The sequence below is a fragment of the Mesoplodon densirostris genome, chromosome 3 (assembly GCF_025265405.1).
Source record: "Mesoplodon densirostris isolate mMesDen1 chromosome 3, mMesDen1 primary haplotype, whole genome shotgun sequence".
Lineage (NCBI taxonomy): Eukaryota > Metazoa > Chordata > Mammalia > Artiodactyla > Ziphiidae > Mesoplodon > Mesoplodon densirostris.
This window is the reverse complement of record NC_082663.1, coordinates 36,693,219-36,706,282: the sequence shown is the minus strand read 5'-3', so window position 1 is coordinate 36,706,282 and position 13,064 is coordinate 36,693,219. Positions and strand designations below refer to the sequence as shown.

Below are 13,064 nucleotides of genomic sequence, written 5' to 3'. Positions count from 1 at the left end.
ATTAATTTAGTAATTAATTTTCAGTATATTAGCTTATTTGGAAATGATTTAGATATTCAAGGAACATCCATCATTTAACTTTGTATAAACGTTTATGTTCCTTATAGCTCCTTACATTGCTGTGTATTATGTATATGTTTGGATTTGATATTAGACATTTATCTGTCCTCTTAGGTTATTTTTCTTGCTGACTAATTTTGTTAGATAGAGATAGCATGAGCTTATTTGACCAGTAAGCTCATGTAGATAAAGCTTTATGTTTGCTTTATAGTAATCTTTACAATTCTGAAGACATGGGCATTTTATTGAAACCTAAAAACTTAAAGTAGCCTATATCTACCAAAGATTATTCCAGGACATATGAACTTGAAAAACCTTTTGGGTTAGTTTCTATAATTCTGAGAGTTCATGACATAATTTATATAATTACTTATTTTTCTTTTGCCATTAGAGATCTTTAAACATATCACACATACATAACATACATACTTACATATACATAAACCTTTAGATACACAGTAATAGATTTACACAAATAGACATACACAGATTGTAGATTTGTAGATATTGTAGATTTCATTTTAAATTTTTAACTATGTGTCAGATGCAGTGATACAAAACTCAAAAGATTAGCTGATTCAAAACTGTGATGCTGGGAGATGGATTAAGTTAATGTTACCCGTTTAGATGGCTAAAGCTTTCTACTAATGTTTTTTTTCCATTATAAAGATTCTTTTAGTGAAGCTATTTATGGAATCATTTTGTCTTTTAGTAGCTTCTGCATACAAATGAAAGAATGAATTCTATTGCCTCCAGAGTTTCTGGGATTCTCTCTGTTTTTCTGGGAACCCTGAAAGTGGTCTCATGTAAAAGTTCCCCGAAGTGGCCACAGTAATTACAATTGTTGATGAAAATTCAGTTAACAATCTAGTTAAGAAGAAAAAAGGCAATTTTATTTGAGTGAAACTGAGGATCATAATGTGGGAGACAGGCTGTCTGAAGCTCTGATAACTGGTCCTACTGTTAGCAAAGACACAGTCATTTACATTTTTGAAACCAGGGATCCTTTATCAAAATGACATACTGACGTTTTACATAAAGTTTACACAGTCTAGGCACACAGATACACAGTCTAGGTAAACACAGACAAATTGAGCAGTAAGTCACAATGACCACCTACAGAGTTGGAAAGAATGCTAATCTTTAAGAAGTCACATTGCTAGCATCGGAAGAAAGGAACAAATTGATCTTTGCTGTGGAGCAGGCATTCCCATCTTTGAGGAGGTCTGGTTAATATGTGATGCAGATGCATTAGGGAGGGAGGAGGCTCAAGTGAAGAGAGAAGAGAGAATTTTATGCTTAACTTTTCTTTACCTGTCTTAAAATATAATTTCCTTTTTCACTTTCCCCTTTTGATCATTAATCTTTAGATAGCATTAGGTGATCAAATATTTGTTCCCCCAATAGCAGGGTCTTTGCTTACTTGCTCTGGATCCATCATGTCCCTCAGTCATATTATCCCAGTTCTTTCTTTCCTTTTTAGAAGTTATGCTAGTAGAATGCTTGGCAAAGGCTGATAGACAATCGTGCTCCAACAGACGCTTACAGCTCTTTTTAAAAAATTAGGTCCAAACCATATTTGTGTGGTGGGGTCAAAATTCCCCCTTTTTGTTACCGTATCTGTTTGTCTTCTTTAGTAGCAATTTCTTGAGTTTATAGATGACATCTTTTACTGGATTAGCAGGGTTAACAGAGAGCAGTGGACAGAAAATTTCAAGGCTTTATGGCGTGAGTATTTAAAGCTGCCTGTTTGGCTGCAGCATCAGCAAGCTGATTTCCTTTAGCTTCCATAGTGTCGGATTTGGAATGTCCTGGTGTCAGTAATTGCTAACTGGTTTTCTGGCAGTTATATAGCAGTTAATAATTGCAATCTGTTTTTCATTTTTTAGGTTGTCCTGAAGAGGTTAAAAACCTCATTGTTCCCATAGCATTCCAAAGTTGTGTGCCACTCCAGAAGGCATTGCAACTGTCAGTATAAATATTTGCTAGCTGGTCTTTAGCAAGTTGAAAAACTAAGGTTAGGACAATTAATTCAGGTTGTTGTGCTGACTTTTTCTGGTAAATAAGAGCTTTCACTTTTGTTCACTGTGAATGTTATTGCATATCCAACTCTATAATGCCCCTGCTTATCCTTTAAGTAGAACCCATCTGTAAATCAAATTAGATTAGCCTTATCCATAGTAGCTTCTTGTCATTCCTGGGAACAAGAAGATAATCTGTTAATAAAATGCAGTCGTGATTGTCTTCTTCCTGTAGTTCTGGAAGCAAAGTTGCAGGCTTAAGGTTATTACAGAAAGCAGCAATACTTCATAAGAAACTAGTCGGGTTACAGAAGTGCTGAGTGTGGTGAGAGTTTAGAAGGACTCAGCTGAGTGTGGAACATAAATAAAGAATACCCCCATTGCTATTTCTTCAATAGTCTTATGTAAGAGTGAAATAGCCCCCATACAAGGTGGAAGTCCTTTTGCTACGGAATCAAATTTAATTTTAGAGCATAAAAGCAAGTCATCTACAAACATTTTTTGTAAAAGCATCAGAGTAAGACAACTCTAAAAGTGACAAAACACTTAAAAAACATGGTTAAAGACCCGATTACAATGCAGTTGTTAAGGAAATTTGGCTATTTCTGTGACATACAACACTTTAAAATAATAACTAGAAATGTGACTGAGAACATACCACAACATTTCAAATTTTAGGGAGTTCATATAATTTCTAGAACATTAGAACCTTCTAAGAAGGTTTATCATTACTTATTTGACAATATTTCCCATGTAATTTAACATACCAAAAAGGGCTAATTAGTTTAATATCTCTCCTTGAGGTGTTCAGGGACCCTCTGAAACATTCCGAAGTTAACTAGAGGTCAAAAGAACATTTAGAATTTGATTTGAGGAAGTTTGTCAAAGATACCAAAAGGGTTTTTTTAAATCTTTATTGGAGTATAATTGCTTTACAATGGTGTGTTAGTTTCTGCTTTATAACAAAGTGAATCAGTCATACATATACATATGTTCCCATATCTCTTCCCTCTTGCATCTCCCTCCCTCCCACCCTCCCTATCCCACCCCTCTAGGTGGTCACAAAGCACTGAGCTCATCTCCCAGTGCTATGAGGCTGCTTCCCACTAGCTATCTATTTTACATTTGGTAGTGTATATATGTCCATGCCACTCTCTCACTTTGTCGCAACTTACCCTTCCCCCTCCCCATATCCTCAAGTCCATTCTCTAGTAGGTCTGTGTCTTTATTCCTGTCTAACCCCTAGGTTCTTCATGACATTTTTTTCTTAAATTCCGTATATATTTGTTGGCATACGGTATTTGTCTTTCTCTTTCTGACTTACTTCACTCTGTATGACAGACTCTAGGTCCATCCACCTCATTACAAATAGCTCAATTTCGTTTCTTTCTTTCTTTTTTTTTTTTTGTGGTACGTGGGCCTCTCACTGTTGTGGCCTCTCCCCTTGCGGAGCACAGGCTCCGGACGCGCAGGCTCAGCGGCCATGGTTCGCGGGCCCAGCTGCTCCGTGGCATGTGGGATCTTCCCGGACCGGGGCACGAACCCTTGTCGCCTGCATTGGCAGGCGGACTGTCAACCACTGCGCCACCAGGGAAGCCCAAAGGCAGATTCTTAACCACTGGACCACCAGGGAAATCCCAGTTGCCTTCTCATTTTGATGATAGTTTCTATGGCAGTGCAGAAGTTTTCAGTTTGATGTAGTCCCACTAGTTTATTTTTGCTTTTGTTTTCCCTGCCTACCTTCCCCTCTTGAAATCATTCCATTTCTAGACTTGAAAAAATAGCTACCTGGTAGATACCGTGCTGTTTCACATTCCCAATATTGAATTACATGAATTAGCAATCATGCAAGAAATTTTGCCATCATAGACATTTGTGAAAATTCCTTTTGCTTGCTTAATACATTCTACAAAAATTCCAACATCCTTCTTTATCCCATGGGTTCCTGCTTTGGCTGTAGTGGAAGGACAAGGAGCCCAGGCAGGGGTGACTGGTGCCATTCAGGTTCAAGACAGTTAAAAATAAAAGAAAAGGAAAAGGAAGAAAAGAAAAGAAAAATAAAATGAAAATAAAAAAGGAACACATAAACCCCATTACTAGAAATATTTACAGGTAAAGGCAGCAGCCATCTATGCCAGAAGAGAATTTTCTCTAACAATGAAATCGATGATCATATATTGCAATAACTCCAGCTTTCCACCAGCAAAGGGCACTTCTATAGCCTTCAGCATTGCTTGTCATTTTCATAACCAAAAACAATCTAAATTTATAATTTTACATATTGCAAATACACTATTTAATATTAAAGATATTCTAATATATTTAATAAAATACTAGGGTCTAGATGTATGCTATAATTTAAAATGCAAGAAGTTATAAAGTGATAATAAGCGCTTGCCTGGTAGAGTGTACCTGTCCGCATAGTCTAGGACAGTCCCAGTAATCAGACATTCCTATGAATACTAATGTTACTTTGGAGAGAGAACACTATGGCCTCACATCAATCTATGCCATAGTTTGCTGTCAAATGAGTTTTGCACAGAAATTTACACACAAAAGGGTAGATTCCATAAAATTTTGGATTTTAGAATCGCTAAAGGAACTGTAGAACTGTACTCCAAATCCTGCTAGTGACTCCTGACAAGTGAATTTATAGAGAACTGTGTCTTTCCTTGAATTCAAGGCCTATTTCATTTATTTGTCTAAGAGTTGAAGATTTGAAATGACTACTGAAAAAGTGAGGATGAAATTTTAAAATAATTTATTTCTTTATTTCCAGTTCTCACTGATTTCATTTCTCACATACACTCTAAGAATTAAAGGACAAAGTAGGAAATTAAAGTACATTAATAAAGACATAGCAGTGTCTACAACACACACCCACGTTATCACATCCTCTTGTTATGAGCTGTATGTTTCCCATGTTCAGGCTTCACTAGAAAAATTCCGTTTGAGTCTAAAAAAGTAAAATATCACTCTGTGGTCTAATAGATGGGTGAAAAGAATATTTTTTTGCATTCCCTGGGGACCGGCCAGGGTTACATACTGGTTGAGCCACAGCATCCAGGCTGCACAGGTGGCCCATGGAATCCTGGCAGGGAAAGGAGAGAAAGGGTGAGGTTGGGTGGGATGCCAGAAACCAGAGCGATGAGGTGAAGGGTTTCCAGGAAACCGCTCCCGAGGCCGGGAGTCCCCACATTCAGATGCCTGTGAGATTAATCCCAGTGAAGGCTTTTGCCCCCAGAGAAATCACAGCAGTTGAGAAATTCTTAGTATAATTGTATTAATATTTATGAAGCACTTACGCTTTGCCTGCCATTGTCCTCTCAGGCCCCGTTTCCAACCCCGGATTGGGTGGACACTCTAGTTCAACTGCGAATGGTAATGAGAAGTCAGGCGCCTTGGGAAGTCGCCAGGCTGGAGTTAGGAAGTGACGCGAGCCTAACCGCTGCAGGATCTGGCCGCAGAAACGCCCCACTGCAAAAGACAATCCCTAGTTTCCTCTTGTCCGGGGCCCCAGCCCTCTGGCTGCAGGTCAGCTCTGAGGTGGGGGCTGGAAGTCGGGTTTGGGGCGAGCAGGAAGAAGGGACACGCCCAGGAGAGTGCCTGAGGGCGACGGAAGCTCTGCGCTCCCCGAGGCCAATGCTTCTAGATGCGTTTGGAGCGGCGACAGGCGCTGGGGGCCGTGGAGCAACGTGAAGGTGACTGGACGGCTCCACAGATGGACTGGAAGGGCCAGGGCCAGGGCGAGGGCGCAGGAGCGTTCGTCGGGCGAAGTGGAGTTCCCAGGGCTGCTGGCCGCTCTTTGCTGGACGTCTCGGAGCCCAGCACGTGTGACCCAGTTTGGCAACACCTATGCTGGACCCCTGGCCGCCCGGTGTGCCCAAGAGACCCCACCGGCCTCCCCCCGCCCAGTAAATCAGGGGACTGAGGGTCCCTGGTGAGAACTGGCACCGGCCACCCCGCCCCTGCGTCAGGTCCTTCCCCAAAAGCCAAAGTAAGAGAGAGAAAGGCGTTGGCATTTGGTATAATTTATTAAGTAAGCGAAAGAAAAATTCACAAATGTCTCTGAAGACGAATTCTTCCATGATTGCTAAACGGAGAGGTGTTATTGTAATAACATCTGTCGCAAGGGATCATCCAGTGAAGGGTCTCAGCGGAGATGAGGGCTCCTGGGTCCAAAGGCGGTGGGAGAGGCAGCCCAGGGTCTTCCCGGCCACTGCGTGTAGGTCCGCGGCCAGCAGCTTTGGGACGTCCGGTGGTGTGTCTCCAGGCCAGGAGGAGGGCGATGCTCCGGAAGGGTCCCCGCGGTCAGAGGTCTCGGGTTCCAGATGTTGGGTCCCCGATGCCGCAAGACCCGCCCAGGGAAGCTTTGCGTGTGGGCGGCGGCCCCAGCTCCTGAGGGCGATTGTGGCTCCTGGCGGGTCGCGGGCGTCGTGTCCGGGGCGGGCGGCCCAGCGCCCAGCCTGCAGGTGCTCTGCGCTCGGGGTCCGTGTTTCGGGCAGTGTGGGTGCAGACGCCCGCAGGCGGTAGAAAGTTGTTCCCCATTGAAGTCCTCGTCGTCCCCAGAGAGCTGGCCCAGCGTAGGATAGAAAGGGAGCTGCCATTCCTCAGGGTCCGCTAAGCTCAAGATTTGCAGCATCTCTGGTTCCTGGGACTCCTCTGCGGAATCCCAGGCCTCGCGCATGCAGCGGGGAAAGTTCGGCTCCATCGCTTCAGCCCCTGAGAGGAGGAGAAGTTTTCAGGGATCCCTTCCTTGAGAATTTATACCTTCTCGTCCAACTTTTTAGTTGTCCAACCAGAGGATATTAGGATGGGTGGTGTCGTTTTTCTCAGGTTTCTAATTGTTTCAGAAGGCAGGACCTGAGGAGATTAAGGGAAAATCCAGTCATCTTTGATGAAGTTATTTAAGTTGATTTTGTAGATTGAGAGAATTAACGTTTTTGTGTTGTTTGTTTTTAAAGGAACAACAGGTACAGGGCTCTGTCAAGACAAGCTATTTTGGAAGGTTACTCCTTTATGAAAAGTATCTTGTGTGGCTGACACTTTTAGGTAACTGTAAGTTCATTGATTCTCAGGGCACTTCTGCTTGAAAAGTACCATCAGATTTTACCCAGATGATCAGAATGAAATGTTGGTCATCTTTGCATGAAATCACGCTGCTGGTCAGTGACAGAAGTCAGACTCCCATCCTGGTCTTCTGTTTGTCAATTTATAAGTTAAAATAGTTTCAGAATTTCAGCCAACATATAGGAGGGGAGGGGTCAGGTCTAGGGACCTAGATGTAGACTGTTTGGGTACAAGTTCTATTATTTCTGTATGACTCAGCTAGTTACCTAACCTCTCTTGTCCTCATATTTTTACCTGGATGATAGCTAAACGTTAACATTTTACAAAGTAGCTTGTATGATTAAATTGAATAACAAAGTCAAGTAATTAGATATCAGAAAACATGTTATTCATTTACAATTATTATTATTTTCATTGTCATTCTTAGTGATATGATCCTGGATATTAAACATAACATCAATGAATAGCAAACTCAAAATGTTGTCCTTTTGTGTGTATTTAATCTGAGTGGATTGCTTTTTCCTTCTGTGTCAGATCTATAGTGAAATTTCATCCCTTTACATCCTTCCTCAGATGTTTCAGACTTTCTGTTGGCAAACATGTCAGTGCATCCAAGCACAGATTTCCTCTATCAGTCATTTATCTTCAATGTAACAAAGTTAGTTTAATTCAAAGAGTTTTTAACAAGCATGTTTTGACAACCTGCCAGGAGCAAGGTGCTGTGATGGTGCTGTACATACAGAGCTGTAGAACTGGCTCCTGCTTTGGCAGAGCTGAATTTTAAGGGAAGAGCAAAGTCACAGGCAAGAGACCATGAAGACACAGCCAAATCTTGTTCCCTATGGTAGCTGATTCTCTGCCCGAAAGAAAACGCTAATGTTTGAGATGACTCCCACCAAAGCCAGTCTTTTTGCATGAGGTGAGGAAAAAAGACAATGGTAGGATAAATATGAGGAAAGGAAACAGAGAAAAGAAGGAAGACAATCAAAGTGAAAAAAAAATGAGAAGTAAGGAAATAAAGAAAGTGGATGAAAGTGTGGACAACAGAAGAAGTAGAGGGTTGGAAGCTCTAGTCAGGCAGTGGTAAACTGAAGGGGTTTATTGGAGCAACATGGAATTTTTGCAGCTGACTTGGGAGAATCTAATAAAGACAGAAAGCTCTGCTGGCCACGTTTAAGGGAAGGACAACAACACTATTCCTTTGAAGACATGGAGCTATTTAGCTCTGGTGGTGTAGAACCTTCCCAGAGAGTTGTTTGAACCCCCGTGTAATTTCCCCCAGAGAGGTTAGGGACAGCTAGCCTGTGTTATAGATGTATAGCAAGAAGCCACTACAGTGAGAACCAGCAATGTGGTCAGACTGTGGATGGTCAATATCAGTCACCAATGAAGTGGGGATCACCTGATTTCAGACAGTGTCTACCCATTATTACATGTAGTTGGGATGTCTTGATATCTCTTTTAATCTGTAAGAGTTCCCATTCTCTTTTATTTTTTCCCTTTCAATTTTTGCAGAAAATGGTATGTCAAGTACTATGTCCTACCTGTTTTTTAAAGTTTCATTCATAGATGACTTTTCTGAGCATCAAGAATGGGAAAGTTCCGCTGACCCTGTAAGCCAGCGTGAAGCAAACTAACCCTTCAATACTGGGCACGTGAAATAGCAAGATATCTACCAGGTAGCTATTTTCTCAAGACAGGAACGAGGTGATTTCAAGAAGGGAAGGCAGAAAGAGTATTTTATAGATTCCACAAATAATCATTGAAGTGGATGTGAAATAATGTATAGATGGACATCAGAATAAAATAAGTGCATTTCTTTTCCCACCTATAGCAAAAATAAGTTTTGGTCTATTGTTAGGGAAAAGGGTGTCATGAAAGAATATAGATAGATCTGTGAGAAGAGTTAACAGGGACATTTGTAGGCAGGGATTGCCTTCTGGTGAGAGAGTCAGGGACAGTCTTAGTGTGGGGAAAATATTCCCAGGGATCCTAAGTATATGGTTCAAGAAGTGGTTTCCTTTTCTTGGGGGTTAGGATTCCAGTTTGGGGGTGAGGATGCCTTGCCTGTTGACTGCCTGTATATTGATAATCTTTATGCTTTTGAGAAAGAAGTGAAACAAAAGGTAGGCTCCTGAAGGAGGAACCAGTTATGTCTTTCAGCCCTAGTAACACAAGTAGGTGACAGCTGTGGGTCCACGTGATTTAAGGGAGCAGTATGATCTGGAGAGTCTGGGAAACCTGGTTGGCACTTTTTGGTGTGTGAGGTCAGTAAATATTCTGATTCTATTTTGAACCGTAATTGTGCCCTGTAAGTGGAATTCTAAAGAGGTTCATCTTCTATAGTGAGTCATAGGGTACTTTCAGTAATGATAACTTTAAAAAGAAAATCAATATTTAGTTTAATTTTCTCTCTCTTGATGTGTAATTTCCTTCAGTTACCTCCATCCTTCTGTAAAAATCGATACAGCTGTTCAACCTTGTGTGATGATACCTGGTGGGATTAAAGAATGGGCAGTAGAGGAAATACATCCTGAAACAGTAACCCTTTTTTGGTACCAGTGCACAGAGAGCAAGCAGTGTGCTGTTAGGGTGACCGTGTCCTGGCGTCCAGGGGGAAAGAAGCAGTGATGCAAAGTTTTCTTATACAGGATCTGGGAATAGTGGAGTGGACCACTGTGAGGACTGTGATGTAATGGCTGTGTGAATGATCCAGGAAGAGACATGAGAAAATCCCTTTACACGTAGACTTGAGAAAGATAACAAGAAATTGGGAGGGAAATTGGCACCTGGAGTACATGTTCAGATCAAATTGTAAGTCCCAGTTGCATATTCCATGGTAGGGACTTCTGACTTGGCTTGGGTAAGATGCCAAGACCTAGACCATCAACCAATAGCCAGTTAGCAGAAAGGTTAAGCCTTAACTTGCCTACTCCTGCAGACATATGCATGGGGAAGTGGGGAGCAGTTGTTAAAATGGGAGAGGGTTTCCTGCAGATATATCATAATTAATTTTTTCCAATCCTTTACTGAAAAGCATATTTGTTTGGTACGCGGGCCTTTCACTGTTGGGGCCTCTCCCGTTGCGGAGCACAGGCTCCAGACACGCAGGCTCAGCGGCCATGGCTCACGGGCCCAGCCGCTCCGTGGCATGTGGGATCTTCCCGGACCGGGGCACAAACCCATGTCCCCTGCATCGGCAGGCAGACTCTCAACCACTGCGCCACCAGAGAAGCCCGCACATTTGTTTTTTAAACTATCATTCTTTGCTTGTAAGAAGTGGAATTCTGGGCCAAAGAGTATACATATTGAAATGCTTGATGTGTATCTGCATACAGTATTGCCTTTCCGAAGATCCTTTCAGATTCATTCCCAAAAGCTGTGTTGTGGGTTACTACTTTACCAACATTGGATAAAATGAAAATGTTTAATATAGGTCACTAAGGTAGTCAGAGTTATGTCGTGGTTTCACTTTGCATTTCGTTGATGTTAATGAGCCCTGACTTGAGTCCCTGCTCTCCTTTCAGGCACAGGCCCACCTGTACCACTTCCAGTCCTGACTCCACACACCCAAATCAATTCCACAGGTAGAAAATAAGGAAACAGGCTTTAATCATTGTGCACAATTGGAATACATAAGAAGCATCACGACTCTGAGTACGAGAAAGCTCCTTAAGATAGTATGGATTCCCTGAAGAGGGATTTCTAATTGAGAGAGCTGTCAGTAATCCAGGAAAGAGGGACAAATAAGGACTGGTCTGGCCCACAGAGTCCTCCAGGCTCATCCCAGAGCAAGGCGGGGCCCAGGGGAGAAGTCCAGCCAGGCAGGAGGAGGCCTCCACTGGGGTGACTCAGGCTCCAGGCCAGGCCATGGGTTGAAGGGGCGCCGTGGGCCGGACAGAAGGCTGCGACTCCTTTCCTTGCCGAGTTCCACAGGGTTTCAAGCCTCCACAGGGTTTCCGCAGCTTCGGGGTAGGGAATGGGGATCGTCCTGGGCTCCTGGAGGCCATCTGGCCGCGTGTCTGTCGGCCTCCGCTGCTGCGGGCATCTCCTGGCTGTTCAGGCCCGATTGTGCCCTGCGGTGTGTGGCTTCAGCCTCTTCTTGACGGGACTGTCGCTCCACCCCGGGTTAGCCGTTGGCTCCTGGACTTGTGGGTCTCGCCAGCGTTTGTGGCCGCTCTCCGCCTGGGGACGGTGTGCGTGTCCGGGGCAAGCGCGCCGCGGCAGCCCACATGCACAGTAGTGCGCGTCCTCGCAGAACTGGGGGCTTTGGCAGGAGGGGCGGCTCAGCGCAGGGAAGTTATCCAGGGCCCAGGCCCAGGCCTGTTCTCGGTTGAGGCCCGGTGGCATGTGGGGCTCTGGATGCGCCCTCCTCCAGGACGGCTCTTCCCACGTGTAGTATGCGTGCGGTTCCATGGCTTCAGCCTCCTTCCAGGCCAGACGCGTAGCGTGTCTAAGCAAAGGGGCGAATGATTCAGCCCCATGCTGAGTGTGCCTTTTATAGGGTCTGCCTAGTACAGGAGATGGGAAACCCCCGTCCAGATAAGTGGGGATAGACACTCATGTGTCTTGCAAATTGCCTCGGAGCCTTGTGAGATTAAGGAGAAAACTGCATCTTGCTGGGAGGGGTTTGGAAATTCCGAGTGGTTTTGGTGATGGAGTTAAAGGAGGGGGATGGTAGGCGACAAGGGTCCCTGGCAGTTTCCATTCACTGGAAGAAGCCTCAGTACTTGCAAGGAACAGCTATGCATATCACACCTCAGGTTCTCTTCTTTTAGCACAACAGAGAGGATGGACCAGTGTTAAGAGATGAAACAGCCAGGTTCCATCTTTGCCAGAACACGAAGTTAGTTCATGCTGCAGCTGGACTGAGATTCCAGGTCCTCCTGTTCCCACATCAGGTGGGGAAATGAGGAACAGAGTGATTAGGTAGGGGCGGGAAAAAGGAGAGTCCTATGCCTACTTAGAATTCTAATACTTCTATTTTGGTCTACACTAGTTCAGCCGAATCAAAGGGACACCTCAAGTTTGCCCTGATTTTCAAAGCTACAGGTCACATTGAATTGAGTGAACAGCATGTTTTTAATCGTGTTTGTTGGTAGGGCCCCTATCCTGTTTTATGTAATTATGGACATTCTATCATTAGCGATTCTCATTTCTCTGCTCCCCTTAGGTGTAATTTTTCCTATTAATAACTATTGTATTTTTAATGTGTATTTGGTATTTTTCAGTGTTGTATAATACTGTTTTCAGTGTTATATAATACTGTTTTGCGTGCCCACATATTCAATTCATGTAAAGGAAATGTGTTCTATTCTGATTTTATTCATTACTTTCCATTCTTTTGCTAATTTACAAGATCTTTATATGCAAATTTCATCTGCTGCTTCCAACTCATGCCTATTCCCCTCTGATGAGCTTCTGCCACACTTTACCCCTCCACTGTACCCCAGGGGACCTTCAGATTGCTACTGAGTTACCATTACCGTAGGGAATCATCTCTTATGGATCAGTGAGACACTTTCTCTAGGATAGGTACCCATAAGCACAAGTGTGGCACAGAAAATGTGTAAGCCCAATTTAAGGGAGTACTACCAGATCATTCTTTGGGATGACTGTGTTACAGCAGGCAGGTAGCTAGATATGAGCAGAGGAATGGGGACAGGGGCCAGGTGGCAGGAAATTACGCATCTTGTAAACAGCGGGGGTCCATGGGCAGACAAAGAAAAGCAGGAACCTCCAGACTGACAGGAAACCACAAGTTTGGCGTGATGTGTGTCCTGGAAGCAGACAAAGAAAGATGAGGAAAGGTGGGAATGCCCTGCACCTGGATGTAACCTGTTGCCCATTATGCTCTCATTACAATAAAATTATCCTTGCAGATAAGAAGTACCCATCATCTTTTCAATTATG

The 13,064-nt window shown here is 43.4% G+C and overlaps 1 protein-coding gene across 1 annotated transcript; it reads right to left on the bottom strand.

The window, feature by feature from the left end:
• Nucleotides 1-6,234: 6,234 nt before the first annotated feature.
• LOC132486742 (annexin-2 receptor-like) lies at nucleotides 6,235-6,792 on the bottom strand. The gene has a single exon (XM_060094323.1). It carries the CDS (start codon nucleotides 6,790-6,792, stop codon nucleotides 6,235-6,237), a length of 558 nt encoding a protein of 185 aa, XP_059950306.1.
• Between the last annotated feature and the right edge of the window lie 6,272 nt (nucleotides 6,793-13,064).